Source organism: Pelodiscus sinensis, chromosome 6 (assembly GCF_052426305.1).
Source record: "Pelodiscus sinensis isolate ZL-2025 chromosome 6, ASM5242630v1, whole genome shotgun sequence".
NCBI classification, from domain to species: Eukaryota; Metazoa; Chordata; order Testudines; family Trionychidae; genus Pelodiscus; species Pelodiscus sinensis.
In genome coordinates, this window is record NC_143057.1 from 49,083,787 (window position 1) to 49,103,129 (window position 19,343).

The 19,343-nt window shown below is 42.3% G+C and overlaps 1 protein-coding gene across 3 annotated transcripts in view; it reads left to right on the forward strand.

Moving 5' to 3' along the window:
• Positions 1–19,343, forward strand: part of SYK (spleen associated tyrosine kinase) — an 87,864-nt gene that overhangs the window by 56,115 nt on the left and 12,406 nt on the right. For 2 of the 3 annotated variants that reach the window (XM_075931891.2, XM_075931890.2), the window contains 4 exons: positions 1,862–2,000; positions 3,591–3,672; positions 4,227–4,270; positions 10,713–10,781. In XM_075931891.2, coding sequence (XP_075788006.1) covers positions 1,862–2,000; positions 3,591–3,672; positions 4,227–4,270; positions 10,713–10,781 — 334 coding nt within the window. The remainder of the gene's footprint in view (positions 1–1,861; positions 2,001–3,590; positions 3,673–4,226; positions 4,271–10,712; positions 10,782–19,343) is intronic. The other variant, XM_075931892.2, reaches the window with a different exon arrangement.

The window sequence follows — 19,343 nt, forward strand, 5'->3', positions numbered from 1 at the left end:
AGAAAAAGGTCAACAAATTGAAATTTTTCTCAAACAAGAGAACTAAAATGGATTTTTTTAACATATTCTCTTGGCTGCCTGACTCCATACGTGCAACTGCCCGAGAATTTGGGACACTGGCCTGGGGAGTCAGGCAGCCTTGCTGGCCAAGGATCCCAGGGGAGCACTGCAGTCTGACAAATGGGCTGCTCAGGAGCCCAAAAAGGAATGTGGGTGAACTAGCAGGAAGCCAGGCAGTTTTCAGTCTTAATTTTTAGCGTCCCAGAATGTTTCAATTTAGTTGAAGCTGCATTTTCCATCAGTAAGACATGGCACCAGAAAGTTTACTGGCCAGTACAGCTGACAGCCTCCCACCAGCAGTGTTTGAACCTGGGATCTCTGGATTTAAAATCAAAAGTCTACTTTTTGTGCTAACAGACCACAGAGAGAGTAGCACGCTCAAACTGTTACCTGGGTTCTGTCACTGGAGGGAGACAAACCCACGCTGCGTTAATGTGACAACAACGTGCAATATAGTTTTAAGAGTAGTATTGCTGAATGCAGATACTTCATATATTGTGTTCACAACTCCTGCTTAGCCAGTATCTTGGCTGAATGTAAATGGTACACATTTTTCTTGAACTATATTCCATGATGTCTTAGGTCATTTTTTATTATCGTCATTGGTAAGTTAAGGACAATGGGGAAAGAACATGGATCATCTTCATAACCTAATACGACATAAACAAAAATAAGAATTGCACTTGAATTCCTAACACTTACAGACACAGAAACAGGATTTGACTTTTTGCTTCCCACCAAAGATCCATTATGACCAGTGCTCTGTCTGGGGTAATAGCCAGAGATACTTCAAAGAGAGAAAATAATTGCTTGTATAAAATAATAGCCAACAGTGCAAAGCTTTATGCATCCCCTGCAGACCTTGAAGATTAAGATCTAATTTGCTTAGCAAATATTAACATAATAAAATTAGGCTGTTTTTTAAAAATCCTGTTATGTTACTTGAACATGACTTATAGTTAAGGTTAAGATTTTGTCATGGCTCATGGGCACTTCTGCCGTTCCCAGTGGCTCAGAATTCTGGGGCCTCGCCACTGTGGCCCAGAGCTTTGGAGCCCTGACCTGGGGCTGAAGTGGAAAATGTCACAGAGGTCTGTGAAAGCCATGGAACCCATGACATAATGTTATACTTCATGACAGTCAAAAACACCACTGACAGTAGAACATTCAATGTTTCTCTTTGTATTTATACTTATCTTCATGTGCTATTCATTTCGGATCTCTCTCCCCCTCCCCATCCCAGTCTTTGTATTAGGATAGAGGATAAAAGAGTGAATAATCACTCTTTTCACTGTATCCACTTTTTTTTTTGAAGGTACCAGAGATATGTAATACAACTGTTATATACAAGAGTCCTGTCCTTAACTTCACTAGGCTTTGGATCAGGCCTGCAGTGTACAAAAGTGCCTGCATTCAGAGCTCTTCACTGACAGAGGGCAGATCTACACTGCTGCTTAAGTTGCTCTAACTTTCATGGCTCAGAGGTGCGAAAGACACACACACACACTCTGAGCAAGACAAGTTATGACTTAAGAATCATCCACACGAGTGCTATGCTCTTAGTATGCATGTTGTGCAGAACACAGAATTCTGCTTTTCCCCATTTTCCATGTTTAGAAAATTCCCTTTCATAAAATTTATGCTAAAAGTACATGAGGGTTTTCAAGGAAGTCCTCAAAAACTGGGATACAGATTTAACCTTATTTCCTTTGGGAAAGCTAGTGGAAAATATTTTTTTTCCAAAATACAGACACTTGCTACTAGTTGAAAATAACCTTTGATATTTCTCTTTTCATTTCAGACTCAGGGAAAGGGACAACAATGGCTCCTATGCTCTCTGCCTGCTCAGTGAAGGAAAAGTATTGCATTATCGTATTGACAGAGACAAGACGGGAAAGCTCTCTATACCAGATGGAAAAAAGTTTGACACACTCTGGCAGGTGTGTTAAATTAGTCAGCTGAGTGACTCTCCACCTGTTTCTATAGCACCAAATAAGGCAGTTTCTGTTTTACTTTACCATGCATCTGCAATCTTTTGCTAAATGGCAGCATGTTTGGGACAGTAATTTACCACATATTTCTAAATTATTTTTTAGTAATTTTCATCCTTTAGGGGAAAAAAGGGAAAAGTATCTTTTATTATAGAAAGCTTTATAAGTGGCACAGATTTTGATAGTGCTTTTTTAATATGTTAGCTTAATTTAAAATTACTCTAGTTATTATTTAAAGAATTGTGTATTTCCTTGAATGAAAAGGAGATTTCACTTGTAAAAGCGAGATTAAATAAGAGCACTGCGGCATTTCTGTCACATCTCTTGTCACATGCAAAAGACAGAATTGGGTTGTGGTAACCACACAGGGAATAGTTTAGGATGCTAGGCACACACAGTACGGTTTAGCTCTGTGACTCTCTAGCTAGCCAACTGAGAAATACAGCCTACCCAGCATTACCAACACTGTCTAAAATCCTGGCCCAGATTAAGCAATCATGAAGTGCATTGCTAATTATACTACACTCTTTAATAGAGATGAGGCATTGCAACAAATAAATGTGGGTATATTGAAAACACAAAAGGAAATGAAACAATAGCAGATTTCTGCTGCCACCTATAGTTTAAAATTCTATTAACACAAATAAATTGCTGCTGTATAAATGCTATGCATATAATGTAAGTTTATACTTGTATATAATAATTCTTAGCCTTTCCCTTAACTATCCATGTCCTTCCTATTTATTACAAAGCTGACAAAAATGTTGATTTACTAGTGTTCTTCACAGTTGATATGGAGATCTGGATGGGTAAAGCAAATTCCTCCACCACAAATAAATACTGACAAGCGGCAACATTTGCCTGTGATCCTAGGGCTCTGTAAAATAAGCTAATGCATATGCATGTACGCACACATGCTCACACATGCTGAATACATACTATAAATGCTGAGCACACATGGGCACAATGACTCAGTGTGGTCTCTGAATAGAGCTGAAAATCCTGCTTGCATCCCCCAAACCAACCTACAATAGACAGTGGAATGACCAATTCCACTTACTGTATGGGGGTAAAGCAACCCAAAAATGCAAAGGCCAGTTCTAATAACAATATTTGTCTTATTAATATCACAGTATCATCTACAGTCCAAGCCAAGACACTGTACAAGCATACAGTCAGAGGCAGTGCCTGACCTGAACAGTGTGGACATGACAGACGCCAAGTGAGATAGGAAACATAGGCACAGAACGATGAAATGTCCAGATCAGTGGCAGAGCCAGGACTAGAAATCAGAGTTTCCTGAATCCTACCCAAAGTCTTACTCAAAAAGACCTTCCCAAATGTCTAGACATACATTAGGAAGATGCAAACTCGATACAATAGTACATACCCTAGTGCACACAGCATATACACACACATTAGGTAGCCAAAAATATAAACTACTGACCACACCTGTAATTACCCAAATTATTGCCCAACATTTTTTTTCCTCCATTACCTCTCCCTTCTGACATTCTCTCTTCTTTTTTGTCCTGGTAGTTAGTTGAACATTATTCATATAAGCCAGATGGGCTGCAAAGGGTCCTTACAATTCCATGTGCACAAGTTGGCTCAGGAAATGGTAAGTTATTCACATGACTTTAAAACTCTAATGTTCCTTCTAAAAGATAAGATATGTGCATTTTCTTTATCACAGGAATAGGAACATGCAGAACCTTATGAGGAATTGCATTGGGATAAAAGTGGTGAACCCAGATATAGAGTTGAATTATTAATTTTGCTAATGATGTAAAAGATATAATAAGCAGAAGAGGTGGAGGGGAGGGTTTCTGTATTAAAAAGAGGCATATTCTTGCTCCCCAGTGAATTCTAATCCTAATGGTCATAAACATGGCTTTTCTTCACTTAGAAATTAGTTCTCATTTCATAAGACCATACTATTGCATCGTGATAGCTAACGTGATGCTGAAAAGGACTTATCAATCAGTGAAGATGATGATTGCTGTGTTAAGTATCTTGTGGAACCATTTTATATAAAATCAGTGGCTTGAGGAAGGGTCATCCATCATGGGAGTTTGCTTTTTTTTTTTTCCACTGCTATATTTCTCACTCTTGGTAAGAATGGCAGCAATCTCTGTGCTTGCAAAATAATTCTTATGTTTGATTCCATTATAGCTAACACTGACTTTCTACCTCCACTTCCCGGAATCCATCCTAAGGTAAGAGTAAGAGTAGCATTAATGCATATGTTTAAGAAAAGCAAGTGAAATCCTTAGCATGTCCTAACATTTTAGGAACTTTAATGAATGCATATCACTAAAGCAATTACAGGCAGTCCCCGGGTTACGTACAAGATAGGGACTGTAGGTTTGTTCTTAAGTTGAATCTGTATGTAAGTCGGAACTGGCGTCCAGATTCAGCCGCAGTTCTGACTTACATACAGATTCAACTTAAGAACCCCAGGCATCCCCAAGTCAGCTGCTGCTGAAACTGATCAGCGGCTGATTCCAGGAAGCCCAGGGCAGGGGCTTCCTGTAGTCAGCCACTGGTCAGTTTCAGCAGCGGCTGACTTGGGGACGCCTGGGGCAGAGCAGCTGGAGTGCTGCTGGGTTGGTCCAGTAGCGCCGCCACTCCTAGGCGCTCCTGGACCAACCCAGCAGCACCCAAGCTGCTCTGCCCCAGGCGTCCTGATTCAGCCGCTGCTGAATCTGACCAGCAGTGGCTGAATCAGGACGCCTGGGGCAGAACAGCTGGGGTGCTGCCCGGTTGGTCCAGTAGCGCTCAGAGCGGCGCTACGGGACCAACTGGCAGCACCCCAGCTGCTGTACCACAGGTGTCTGGAGCAAAGCCACGGAGCACGGGGGCAGTGGGACAGCCCAGACGCGCCGTGGCTGTCCTGCTGCCCTCGGGCTCCGTGGCTTTGCTCTGCTTTGCCCCCCGTCCCCCTGGTCTGCAGACCAGGGGGACGGGGGGGGCAAAGCAGAGCAAAGCAGAGCCAAGCCGCGGAGCGCGCGGTCAGCTGACAGCCCAGACGCGTCAGCTGGCCGGGCGCTCCGCGGCTTGGCTGTGCTTTGCCCCCCCCCCCCCCGTCCTCCTGGTCTGCAGACGGGGGGAGGCAAAGCAGAGCAAAGCAGAGCCAAGCCGCGGAGCGCGTGGGCAGCGGACAGGGATGTCCGCTGCCCACGTGTTCCGCCGCTTTGCTTCCTCTCCCTGGTCTGCTGGAGACAAGAGAGAGGAACGGCCCCGTTCGTAACTGCGGATCCGACATAAGTCGGATCTGCGTAACTCGGGGACTGCCTGTAATTGATTTTCTTATCAGTGTTGTATATAGCCCACACATGGAAAAAGTTCATTACCCCAAGTTTGAAGTGTTCTAGGTGGCTTATTCCGTTGACCAGTTTTTGCTTGGAGTTATACACCACGGGTGAGTCTACACTGGCAAGATTTTGTGCAAAAGCAGCTGCTTTTGCGCAAAAACTTGCCAGCTGTCTACACTGGCCACTTGAATTTGCGCAAGAGCACTGACTTTGTAATTTACAAAATCAGTGCTTCTTGAGCAAATACTTTCACATTCCCGCTTGGGAAAAAGCCCTCTTGTGCAAGAATACTTGATCAAGAAGGCCAGTGTAGACAGGGAAGAACTGTTTTGTGCGAAAGGAGAAGGGGAAAAAAAGAAAAACTTAAGAAACAAGATTTCCAGTTAGCACTTGTTGCTGACACCAGGCTTTGAAAAGGCCTGATCCAACATGTGCTTAAATCATTAGGATTTTTTCCACTGACTTCAGCTAGTGTTGGGTTGGGCTATTGCTGACTGTGAGGCTAGAAGCACCCTTGTTCAACCTCAGGCCATGCACCCTTTAGGATGTGGTTTGCAGGCAGAGATTACAACCAGGACTATGTGCTGGGCTGTCTGGAAACATTCTGCCCTGCTGCTTCTGCAAAATATGGAAAGGTGGTAAACGATTCTCTAGACTTCCTTCCTTTTTTTCTCCTTAGTGCAACAGAGGGCAGGATTTGGCCCCAAACTTGAAATTTTAATCACACAAAGCACAAGAACTTCAGAATTGAGTTTTGCATCCAACAGAACTCTGCCTTGCTTGCCCATATGGATTGCAAAGGAGTCTTTAATTACATATGCACCAACACATGCGATCATACAACTTGTTATATTTTAGGGAAAAGATAGGGATGCTTTTCAAGGTATAAATGGGACTTAGGTATCTATCTTCCAGTAGTATTGAAAAATATCTAAAAAGTAGATTTTGTACCTGTAACACTTATGAATGTTTACACTTAGAATTCCAATTAGGGAAATGTCCGATACAGAAAAACAATACAGAAAGAATACAGAACTGTTGAGCTTTAGAGCATTCTTTCTGGGGAAGAGTATGAGAGCCAACATACCCAAACTAAGACTGTGTTTTAGGCTTACAGGAGCCCATATCAGTCAGCTCCTATTAAATATGCAGTAGTAGGTGGATTGTCCTGGGTCTCCATGAATGACGACAAATTGAAAACAAAATGCCATTTAGACATGCAAGTGTATCATACATAAGCTTGTAGCAAAGTGAGGACTGGTGATAGCACTTAGGTAAACAGCAGCACAATACCCCTATCTTCAGCCTTTTAGTGTTATTTGGTCAATAACAACAGAACATGGAAGAAAGTGATGGCAGAGATAAAATATTTAAAATAATAATAATTTAATACTTTCAAGCAAAGCACAAAAGCACAATAGCATTGCTGCCTGCATGTATGTACACAGGCTTCTTGAATTCTCACATTGGTCTCAGGGACAACTTTGATTTGGTGTTACAAACTAAGGGCCCGGTCTTGCACTAGCTCACATGTGCCAGCTAGAGGGGTGACATTATTAAAGCCATGTAAGGACAGGGGATATCCATACCATACGTTTTAAAAAACAAAAGAAATACTTTTTCTCATATAAACAAGATCTGTACATCTTCACCTTAATCACAAGTTTTGGGTGAAATCCTGGCCCCATTGAAATCAGTAGGCATTTTGCTATTGATTTCAGTGGAGCTAAGACTTCACCATGTGTTTTAAAAGAAGAAAAAAAATTCTCAAAAGTGCTGCTTCCATTCCCTGCTGGTCCAGATTAGCTCTAGCTTTTGTGCTGATGTTGGCATGACTGCTCAAGCTGTCTACCATCCATTCCCTTTATCACAAAACACAACCACCTCTTACTGCAATGGTAGATTGTTCAAGTGGCTTTTTCCAGAAAGAAATATCCTCAGGAAATACATTCATGAAAGTGAGAACCATCATACAATATCTGGATTTGGCCAAAATTTCAAAAAGATGGCTGCCTGAATTTTTGGCCACTAGCTGAAGACATCTTAACGGGGCCTAATTTTCAGAGGTAGGAGGCCTGTGTTTTCTGTAAATCAGGCCTTTGACATATGCACCGCTGTTGAAAATCTTGGTCTTGAGGTTTGGCATCCTTACAGCGTATGTGTAACTAATATTAAACATGTCAATGATACACAAGTCATCTTATTAACAAAACCTTAGTGAAGACAGAATGTAAATACTACCTACATGCTTGCAAATATGTAGAAAAAGTTGAAGTTTAAACAAACATGAAAAGTAAACCCTTGAAGCTCTATAAAATGTTGTAAGGTACACTGTTAAAGGTACAGTTTTCACTTTGAAATACAGTAAAAAATATTACTGCATGTTAGCTTATAGAATAATGTAGTTCTGTTTTTTTATATATTAGTTGAATAGTAGGTTAAATGGACTAATGTTGCATGATCATGTAATGAAAGAACACAGGCCAAACTTTTCTCTCTCTGCTTCATTAGTGAAATTGCTGTGCAACTCTAATTCTAGTTGTGTTGTTATAATTTAATGTTATTTATGTCTCCAAAGTTGTTAATGATTCTTTACATACTATGACTCCAGTACTGTAAACACTTAAATGTGTGTTTTTACTCATGTGAATAGTCCCATTGACTATGAAAGGCCTGTTCACACGAATAGAATTCTACACACACATTTTTAGGATTAGAAGGGACTTAGAGGTAGACTCTTCTGCCGTAGAAGTGAATAACAATTGTGTTATTGACCTAATTTGAAGCAGTTTTGAGTCCATTCTTAGACATGTGGTAAAAGAGTAAGGAGGGTTTTGAGAGGAAAAAGATTCAATGAGATAAGCATTGTGTGCATACCTTGGTAGTTCCTTTTCTAAAATTATTGCTGTAGTCAGACTATGTGGTAAGTAATGCATAATGTATCACTTTTTCTGTAATTAACACCTGAACATTGGTGTTGCATTGAGTTTCTTGTATATCTTTTCTTTGCTTTTTAAATATAAAGGGAAAAAATAGAAAATTACATGGAATCCTGTTATCTACAGAGCTCAAATGGTTTACTTACCATATCTGAATTCCCATATGGGCATCCTTGTGGAGAAATGGTAACTCTTGAACTGTTCAGTTGACCACTTATGCCGCAGTTCTTATATACAAGACTTAAGTTGAAAAAGAATTCAAACTACAAAGATAGAAATGCATACTCAGAAGAATGCAGAACAATTCAAACACTGATGCAGGCAGTGTAGAATCTGCAGTTAACCAGCTATTTCTAATACACCATTTTCAGAGTGTGCTAGGTCTGCTCTAAGATAACAGTTTTCAGAAATCCTGGAGGATTGTACCTCTTGAATTTTACAAAGCTGGATGGCAAGGAGCTCCTCCCCTTACCTGTCTGTTCCTTTTTAACTGTAGCAGTCAAACCCATTCCCTTCCTCCCACAGACAACCAGCATACAGCCCAAGTCCTTCCCACCTGCCAGGGAACCAACAGGATTCTCCTCACCAAGGCAGATTTCACTCTGCTTCTCCACCTACCTTCACACGCCTTATTCCATATAGTTCTGCCTTATTCTCCCTGTCCTGCTCCAACAAGTCCCCAGAACCTACCTATCATTTTCTGGCTGCCTTCTTCCTACCCTACCATACCCTGCTACTCCTGCTTCCCTTAGGGTATGTCAGCAGAGGCATGCCGGCAGAGGCATGTAAATTACTACCCGACATAGTCAATGAAGTGGGGATTTAAATATCCCCCACTTCATTAAAATAAAAATGGCTGCCGCGGTGTGCTTCATTTGCATAATGGCAGCCACACGTTCTTTCAAAAACAGGTATTTCAAAAGTGAAACTGCCGTCTAGATGCAGTTCTTTTGGGGGAAAAAAACTTTTTCAAAAGATCCTGTAAACCTCATTTTTTGAGGAGTACAGGATCTTTTGAAAAAGTTTTTTTTTCCTGAAAGAACCGCATCTAGACCACGGTTTCACTTTCGAAATACGCATTTTCAAAAGAACGTGCGGCCGCCATCATGCTAATGAAGCATGGGAAATTCAAATTCCGGCTTCAATTGCAATTTCAGTCTATCTAATTTACATCCCTCTTTCGAAAGAGGGATGTAGTTTAGACATGTCCTAAGTGTCATCAGCAGACCTAGTGGAGCTCACTTGCCTCCAGGTCACTGGCTCTCAGCTCCACTGGCCAGTCCCTGCCACTGCAGCTCTGCTGGCTTGGGGCCATTAGGCTCCACTCACCCTAGGGCTGCTAAAGCTCTAATGCCCAGGGACTTCTGGGACTCACTATCCCAGGGCCATCGTGGCTGGGCTCCCATGCCTCTCAGACACCAACACTGCCACAGCTCCACCATGTCAGGACTGCTATGGTTCTGGAGCTGCCAGGGATCTGCTCCCTGGGGCTGCTGGACTCCATTATCCTAGGGCCGCTGCAGCTTCCCAGCTCCAGCACTGCCAGGGCTCAAAGCATCAGGGCTTCCACGGAAGCCATGGCTCTGCTCCCCAGAGCCACCAGTACTCTGCTCCTTGGAGCCAGTGGGATTTCTGCAGCTTCGCTTCCCTGGGCTGCCAGAGCTGCTGTGGATCCGCTGTTCTGGAGCCACCAGGGCTCTGCTCCTCGGGGCCACAAGGGCTGCCATGGCTCTGCTGTCCCAGGGCTGCCATGGCCAACTCCTGGGCCACCCATCCCTCTGGTCCAGGCTCTCTCTGGTCCAACAGTATCCGTGATCCTACCAAACCACAGATGTTACTGAACCAGAGAGTCCCAGTTAAGAGAGGTTCAACCTATAGGAGTAGAAAAGGTTTACAGTGAAAATGACTGGGAGAAAAGTATAGTGGTCTTTGATTTATAACTGTAGTCAAATATGCCTCTAGTATTTCAGCAATCTGGTGTGTTTTCCAACTTTGAAAATTCTATACAATATGAAGGAATAAATTTTTCTCTACACACATAGAAGTCCACTAAAATTAGTGGGATTGCACACATGTAACTGGAAGCAGAATTTCTCCCAATGATGCTAATAACAGTTGTGTTTTCTCCTTTATATTGGGATATTATGGTTTCTAAAGGAGAGATTTAGAGGAGGAGGGAGTGATATGGTTTAAGGGAGAGCTGTTAGAGATTTCACATGCTACTTTTGCTTTTTTTTTTTTTTTTTGATACAATGTGATAACTTAAAAGTACGTTTAGAGGCACAGAATAGAGAAATACCAGGTACGTTCTGGAAGATTGTTCTTGTTAATACATCTGTTTATAAGTTACCTTGAGAGATTTTCCTGACACATTTACTGTTCCTCTTTGACATTATGGTTTCTAGACTTGGTCAGCAGGTGGAATTATCTCAAGATTCAAATCGTACACCTTTCCAAAGCCTGGCAGCAAAAAGGTGCATAATACAGTCTTTGTAGGTTTTTTGAATGAGTGAAAGGATTTACCCACACTTGGCTAACCTCACTTCCTTTCCAGCTTACTGCTAAAGCATGTGTCTGGCTACTAACAATTTCCTTGTGTAAATTTGATAATCTTTTTGCTTATAATCCTTGGTTTATCTAATCACAAAACATATGCACAAATGTGGTCTTGGTTAATTAAATTAAACCAATACCTAATCCTTAGCAATGGTAAAAAAAATTAGCTAATTTACTCCTCACATCCAGAAATGTTAGCACTGTTACCAGTATGCCTGAGATAAAATATAAGGGAGATATATTTAAAAATAATGAATTATACTAGCACAAAACTATTATTAGTTGTCAGAAAATTGGCTTGTGTTATGCATTAGTGAATACATTTAGGGTCAAATATTCAAACAATCACTAAAATGTGCATAGAAGTCCTACAGAATTTATGTGCACAGATTATGTCATTAAGTATTGGGGTTGATCATGCACTGTGCAAGTGCACAATGTTGCAAGAATAAACACAAGGGAAAAGGTGATCAGGGTTAGGCGATGCGGGAGAACTCAATTCTGCATTAAAGAGAATCTCTTGAATGGCCAACAAGTTACCTCTTCACAGTGATAGGTAGAGAGTCAAAGCCTCAAGCACATACCTAACAGCTTCATTGCATGTTGAGAATAACACTTTGGTCCTTTCTTCATCCATCTCACCCTTTTTTATCCTATGTTCTTGAGAGTAAAGAAGCAGACACAAAAGACGCTTACAATTTACTCCTGGTCAGTGTGGAGAACTATACTATGCTTAGTGCTTATCTTATTTGTCATGCTGGAGCACAAAAAACCTTTGCTGTCTGGCTGGGCACCAAGTAGGACTTGCAGAAGAAGGCCCTGCTGTAAAAGCTCCATTTGCATGCACATGTGTGCCCAAAGCTTTGGACACACATTTTTAAAGCCCATCTGAAAATGATGTTGAATATGAGGAGTGTGGGTGCTTTTATTTGATTAAACTGATGTTGATTAATCAGCTCCTTGGGGCTTCAATTCTTGGCAGGTATAGATGGGGGGAAAGCTGCTATAAAATCATCTAGTATCAGATGGGGATTGATGCAGATCCTGGATGGTGCACCCACATCACAAAAAGCAGACAGCCTCTGTAAGAGAAGTTATAATATTTCACAAATCTTCCAGTTTCTTCCCCAAACTTACCAACATGACATAAATCTACTGCAGACTGAGCCTCAGATAGCTCACCCTCCTCTAGATTCCAATCTCTGGTAGACATAGACAAGAGTGAGCCCACAACCACTGCATCAGAGGGACCTAGAAATGGACTGTCAGCATACCCGCAGCACCATAGTCCATTTACCTTCAATACTTTTCTCCCACCCATCCTTTTCAACAGGTTCACATGTACACTGGAGCATAGGGAACATAGAGTGGAATTCTGTGGTGAGCATGGTCAGAAAAGAAAAGTCACTGGACATCACTGTATCTATAAGCACTCAGGATATGTCTACACTACAGAGTTTTGTCGGGAAAACGGCTGTTTTTCCGACAAAACTTGAGGAACGTCCACACTACAATTGCATTCTTCTGCAGGAAAATTGAAAGAACAGAGGGGTTTTTCCAGCATTGGTAATCCTCATTCTACGAGGAAGAAGTCCTTTTGGAGGGGGAAGAGGGAGTTTTTTCAGAAGAAAAGGAAAAAGCACAGGTGTCCTCGTGGCCATTCTGTCCATTGCAATCACAGCTTACATGCTAGCGAGCGTCCATTCAGTCTGGACGCTCTCTTTTGAAAAAGCAGATCCATTTTTTTCATGCACTTTTGCAATGTGGACGCTCTCTTTTGGAAGACGTTTTTTCAGAAGATCTCTTCAGAAAAAAGCTTCTTCCAAAAGAAGCATGTAGTCTAGAAGTAGCCTCAGCAACAAAAGACTAGCCAACCACCAGCATCCTTATTTGTTCCTTCTTCAGCAAGTCCGTACACCACCTAACCAGTGGTACTGCAAGCAGCTTATGCTACCATCAATGACTCCTAGCCTTTTTTCATTTTAGGTGACTATCAACATTCATAACCAATACATTAATAGTGTTTTATAAGACAAACTATTATTTCATTATATTTCATAGAAAAGTCTGTGTCCAAGGATTTAAAGAGATTTTCAAAGACAGAAATGGAAGGACGGGGAGAAAGGGGTTTACACTAGGGGTAACTTACCCACGGCCAGTAACTGGCAATATAGATAGTCTGGGCCCCAACTGGCCACTCTCTTGCTGTTGTAACCATTCTTCTCCCCCCCCCACACACCCTGCCTTTGGTCACTATGTAGTATAGCTGGCCCTCCTTTCAGACCCCCCTGTCTTTCCATATTATGGAAAACAATTAGATTCCAGGTATATCCTATTTTCCTGGCATAACCAAACCCAAACCTTGCTTTAAGTTAGGATAGGAGGAAGCTGTATACCAAATTTGGTGGTTCTAGCTCTTATCATTCAGGAGGAATTCTTTAACAAATGGACTCACAGACAAAAATACAGACACAAACTTTCTACAATAAATATATAAATGTCAAACCAAATGTTTCCCGGGAGCTTCTTCAGTGACTCAAAATAGGCAGTTAAAGTATTATTTTAGATAAAGGAAGTTCAAGTCACCTTGTGAAAAAGAACATCTAAATCAACTAGTGCCATCTACTGGGGACTAAAATGTCTCCAACAATACCTTAATAGAATAGTAAAACAAACACACCAAAAGCTTTACATCTCTTTTCTAGATGCTAAACAATTAAAGGAGGGGGAGGGAAGATTTAATTAATATTTTACAGTACCCAATAAAATGCAACCCAGTTCTGAGTGGAGCAACTGTAACATAATACAAATAACAGGCAAGATATTAGCTTGGCCTCAGCACCTGCACAGGGTCATGAGTGAGCATAAGATATTGTGCTACTTTCATATATAAGTATTTTATGAGTAGGTAACACTGCTTCCCCAATTTTGGATGCAGTTTTGCCAATATAAAAGTGCCTACATCAACCTATACAGTCAGTTCTTGAAAGGGAAGGGAAGTGTATAATTGTGCCCACAGGAGAGGTTATTTATACCCATATAACTATTGGAGTTAAAAAAAATTACCCCTCCCCCCACGAAACAATTACAGGCAGTCCCCGGGTTACATACAAGATAGGGACTGTAGGTTTGTTCTTAAGTTGAATCTGTATGTAAGTCGGAACTGGCATCCAGATTCAGCCGCTGCTGAAACTGATCAGTTTCAACAGCGACTGAATCTGGACACCAGTTCTGACTTACATACAGATTCAACTTAAGAACCCCAGGCGTGCCCAAGTCAGCTGCTGCTGAAACTGATCAGCAGCTGATTCCAGGAAGCCCGGGGCAGAGCAACTCTGCCTCGGGCTTCCTGTAGTCAGCCGCTGGTCGGTTTCAGCAGCGGATAACTTGGGGACGCCTGGGGCAGAGCAGCTCGGGTGCTGCTGAGTTGATCCAGTAGCGCGGCCGCTCCTCGGCTCCCAGCGGCTGAATCAGGACTCCTGGGGCAGAGCATCTGGGGTGCTGCCGGGTTGGTCCAGTAGCGCCAAGGAGCGGTGCTGCGGGACCAACCGGCAGCGCCCCACCTGCTCTACCACAGGCCCCGGGCTTTGCTCCACATCTCCCTGGTCTGCTGTGTCCCCCCCCAGCAGACCAGGGAGACGCGGAGCAAAGCGGCGGCGGACCCGGGCCGGACCGCGGCGCTTCCAGATCAGGGAGATGCCGAGCAAAGCTGATCTGGAAGCGGCCGCGGGTCCGGCCCCGGGTCCTCCGCCGCTTTGCTCCCCGTCTCCCTGGTCTGCTGGCTCCCCCAGCAGACCAGAGAGACGGGGAGCAGCTTTTCTCGCCCCGGAGGAGGCGGGCGGCGGGACCAGGCGTCCCGCCGCTCCAGTCCTCCGGGGCGAGAAAATCCCCGTTCGTAAGTCGGATCTGCGTAACTCGGGGACTGCCTGTATACCCAAACAAAATCTGTGCACACACCAAAGCCTAATGCACATTCTTACTCAAGTACAGGTTGTAAATTGACAGTCAAAACCAAGAATAATACTAATGAGACATATGCTGTGTAATATCAGAGCTCTACAGTTCTATTCAGAATGGCTTTTAGATTATTTTTCTTTTTCCAATTATCACTTTTCACAATCAGACCACGTATATACCCAGATAGGAAGAGTATGAGATCAAATCCTCCAGCCTCTCCTCAATCAAAGCTCCCGCTGGCAAACTACTGCAGACTGAGACTCTTACACACATCATTTAATAAGAATGGCATCCTCTGATGTTATTACACAGCACATGTTCATGCAACAATAAGCACCTCCCACACACTTCTAGTCATTTGCTCCGAAGGACATGCTATTGAAAAGAAAAGCAAAAACCAAAAAGCAGCATATTCTGTAAGCCTTCATTCAGTCAGGTATAAAAGACAAAGAAAGCTGTCAATTGCATAACAAGTGTAAATGGTTTGCATTTCCTGATTAGTCATGCAGGCAAAAAAGCACAGACTTTTGAAAATGGTTTGTTTATCAAACTGTAAGTTAGAATATAATTCAGCCAGCAATCCTAATGAAAATAGGGGTTTGCAATATAAAGGAAACTCTGCTGGGATATATTTGAACCTGCAAATGTCCAACTAGAATATTGGAAAGATGGTCCTTATTTCCCAGTTTAGCAAGATGCCAGAATAGATACGAGTGCTTGAAATATCAGTAGTCATGATTCATCTTGAGTGATAAACTCCTCCATGAGATGAATAATGCTAGTTCACTGTAATGTAAAAGCTGTTTTTACTATGGCATCTTCAGAAAGACAACAGTATACCAGTTCACATGTGCAAAGCTTTCTTCTCAAGTAGAATGGTTATTCACTGAATTAATTTAAAAATTAAATGACTGAAGACGTGAAACCATTTCTTTCTGCTCTCTTTGCCCCGCTCTTTGAAGCATAAGATAGAAAATCACCATATATCCTCATCTGGGGATTTACTGCTCCTCCACCTCCAGTACGGAGGCTTGTTAGGTGTGTGGCCAGAGCAGCACTTTGCTTCAGCTATTTTCTGCTGGTGAGTCATAAGTGACAGGCATGCTTTGCAGAAGCCAAAATGCTCTAAAGTATGCCAAGTCCATCACAAAATGGGACCCAGATTCATGGAGCTACAAGTGGCTCCTCTGTGTCTTGTTGATATTTTTCATTGCAATGAAATTTGCTCCTTAAATTCTTCAAAAATTGTGGGGGTGGAGGGTGTCATGTCACTAATTACCACCAATCACTCACTTTATTTGCTCCCTTGTTATCCTAATAACAATGTTTGCCTTTTGTTACCATTACCGATGACACTAACCAGGAAGAACACATGTCCTATATAAAATGGCACAATAGAACTACTCTTTGGTCTTTCATAACTTTACCTCTTTCTGATTCTGGCTCCAGGTATGTACTACTATCAAGCATGTATTTGGCTCATAGTTTCAAACAAGTTCCAGTCCACCAGAAATTCTGAGTTTATTAGTTTTTAAGCCTTTTCCCCATTTATATCCCATTTCTCCTGAGCTTCTGTTAGAACGAGAAAAAAATTGGTGCGTAAAATCTTTCCTCATCTAAAAAGCAAAGAGATCCGCTGAATTTAGCAGAAGCAATTATTCCCTGTTATATAAGCACAGTAATTGTACAAACTCTAGAGAACATTCAGCCAATCATGAAAAGAAATAAAATGAAAATATCGTGCTGCATTTTTTATCTGGGAGCTACAGCTATGTCAAAAGGGCTTTACTTAATCATGAATACAGAAAAAGTTTCCTGCATAGGCTTTTAAAGTAAACCTCAGGGACCATTTCATAGAATCATAGAATCATAGGACTGGAAGGGACCTTGAGAGGTCATCCAGTCCAGCCCCCCGCCCTCAAGGCAGGACCAAGCTCCGTCTACACCATCCCTGACAGATGTCTATCTAACCTGTTCTTAAATATCTCCAGAGAGGGAGATTCCACCACCTCCCTTGGCAATTTATTCCAATATTTGACCACCCTGACAGTTAGGAATTTTTTCCTAATGTCCAATCTAAACCTCCCCTGCTGCACTTTAAGCCCATTACTCCTTGTCCTGTCCTCAGTAACCAAGAGGAACAAATTTTCTCCTTCCTCCTTGTGACACCCTTTTAGATATTTGAAAACCGCTATCATGTCCCCCCTTAATCTTCTTTTTTCCAAACTAAACAAGCCCAGTTCATGAAGCCTGGCTTCATAGGTCATGTTCTCTAGACCTTTAATCATTCTTGTCGTTCTTCTCTGTACCCTCTCCAATTTCTCCACATCTTTCTTGAAATGTGGCGCCCAGAACTGGACACAGTACTCCAGCTGAGGCCTAACTAGTGCAGAGTAGAGCGGCAGAATGACTTCACGAGTTTTGCTTACAACACACCTGTTGATACAACCTAGAATCATATTTGCTTTTTTTGCAACAGCATCACACTGTTGACTCATATTCAACTTGTGGTCCACTATGACCCCTAGATCCGTTTCCGCCATGCTCCTTCCTAGACAGTCGCTTCCCATCTTGTATGTATGGAACTGATTGTTCCTTCCTAAGTGGAGCACTTTGCATTTGTCTTTATTAAACTTCATCCTGTTTACCTCTGACCGTTTCTCTAACTTGCTAAGGTCATTTTGAATTATGTCCCTATCCTCCAAAGAAGTTGCAACCCCACCCAGTTTGGTATCATCTGCAAACTTAATAAGCGTACACTCCATCCCAATATCTACATCATTGATGAAGATATTGAACAGTACGGGTCCCAAAACAGATCCTTGCGGAACTCCACTTGTTATCCCTTTCCAGCAGGATTTAGCACCGTTAACAACAACTCTCTGACTACGGTTATCCAGCCAATTATGCACCCACCTTGTCGTGGCCCTATCTAAGTTATATTTGCCTAGTTTATCAATAAGAATATCATGCGAGACTGCATCAAATGCCTTACTAAAGTCTAGGTATATGACATCCACCGCTTCTCCCTTATCCACAAGGCTCGTTATCCTATCAAAGAAAGCTATCAGATTAGTTTGGCATGACTTGTTCTTCACAAACCCATGCTGGCTATTCCCTATCACTTTATTACCTTCCAAGTGTTTGCATATGATTTCCTTAATTACCTGCTCCATTATCTTCCCTGGGACAGACGTTAAACTGACCGGTCTGTAGTTTCCTGGGTTGTTCTTATTTCCCTTTATTCAAGGCATTGGGTTCATAACTTTGCATGCTTAGCACACTCGTACAAATCCAGGCAATTTTAGTGTCAGGCTGGGCACCCTCAATTCCCATGGAACAACTTCCAATCATAAGTTGTGGGCACATGGCAATGGCATCCATGCCTAAGGTAGTGGGCAGCCCACGATCCCCAGACCCACACAACTTTAGTTAAATGTTTTAGATGCTGTGCTAGCTTACAGCTCGTAGAATGCAGAGCACAAGGGAGCTATTTTTTTAAAACCTCAATGTTTCTCTGATATTGAAGAGCCCACCTCTGCCATGCATTTTGGAACTCCTCACTTCTAACTCTACTGCAAATGCTGCACAATCAAAAGAAGAAGCATCCTTCCTAAATAGCTTCTCAACAACTTTTTGGGGCATTTACCCCATTTTTTTCATCCTTCTCTTCAATGCCTTTTGACTGGATCATGAATAGCTAATGGGAAAACTAGAAGAAATTAGGATTGACCTTATGTGCTCCGACACTATGTCCCTAAATCATCAAAATGGCTTCTCTCCAATCTCTTTCACTTCACCATCCCTCAAGAGCTCCGATTTCTCATCTGTAGCCTCATCCATTATCTTTTCTTTTAAACTCCTTCCCCTCTTGGTCACATGATTTCATATTTTCCTCCTGGCTTCCCCATCTTTCCTTCTCTTAGTCTTCCAGCCCCATCTAGCTTCCTCCTCACCCCTAAAAATGGGGGATACGGTTTTCCCTAATGGCCAGCCTCCTCCCCTAGCTCTTGCTTCCATTGACTGGCTCCTGGAGCACACTCTTTTAGGTAAACAATTGAAATGCTTCACCAAGGACAAGTCAAGTTATATCATGTCCACAGCTTTCCCCATAGCCACAGAGTCAGTTATCTCATCAGAGGAGGCAATTAGGTTAGTCAGGTATGACTTGCCCTTGGTAAATCCTTGTTGACTGTTCCTGATCGCCTTCCTCTCCTTCATGTGTTTCAAAATGGATTCCTTGAAGACCTGTTCCATGATTTTTCCAGTGACTAAAGTGAGGCTGACCAGACTGTAGTTCCCCAGATTCTCCTCCTTCCCTTTTTTAACAATGGGAATTACATTTGCTTTTTTTCCCGGTCATCCAGAACCTCCCCTGATTGTCATGAAGTTTCAAAGATAATGGCCAATAGCTATGCACTCACATCAGCGAGCTCTCTCAGCACCTGTGAAGCATTAAATCCAGCCTAGGACTTGCGCACATACAGCTTTTTCTAAACAGATCCTTAACCAGTTCTTTCAGC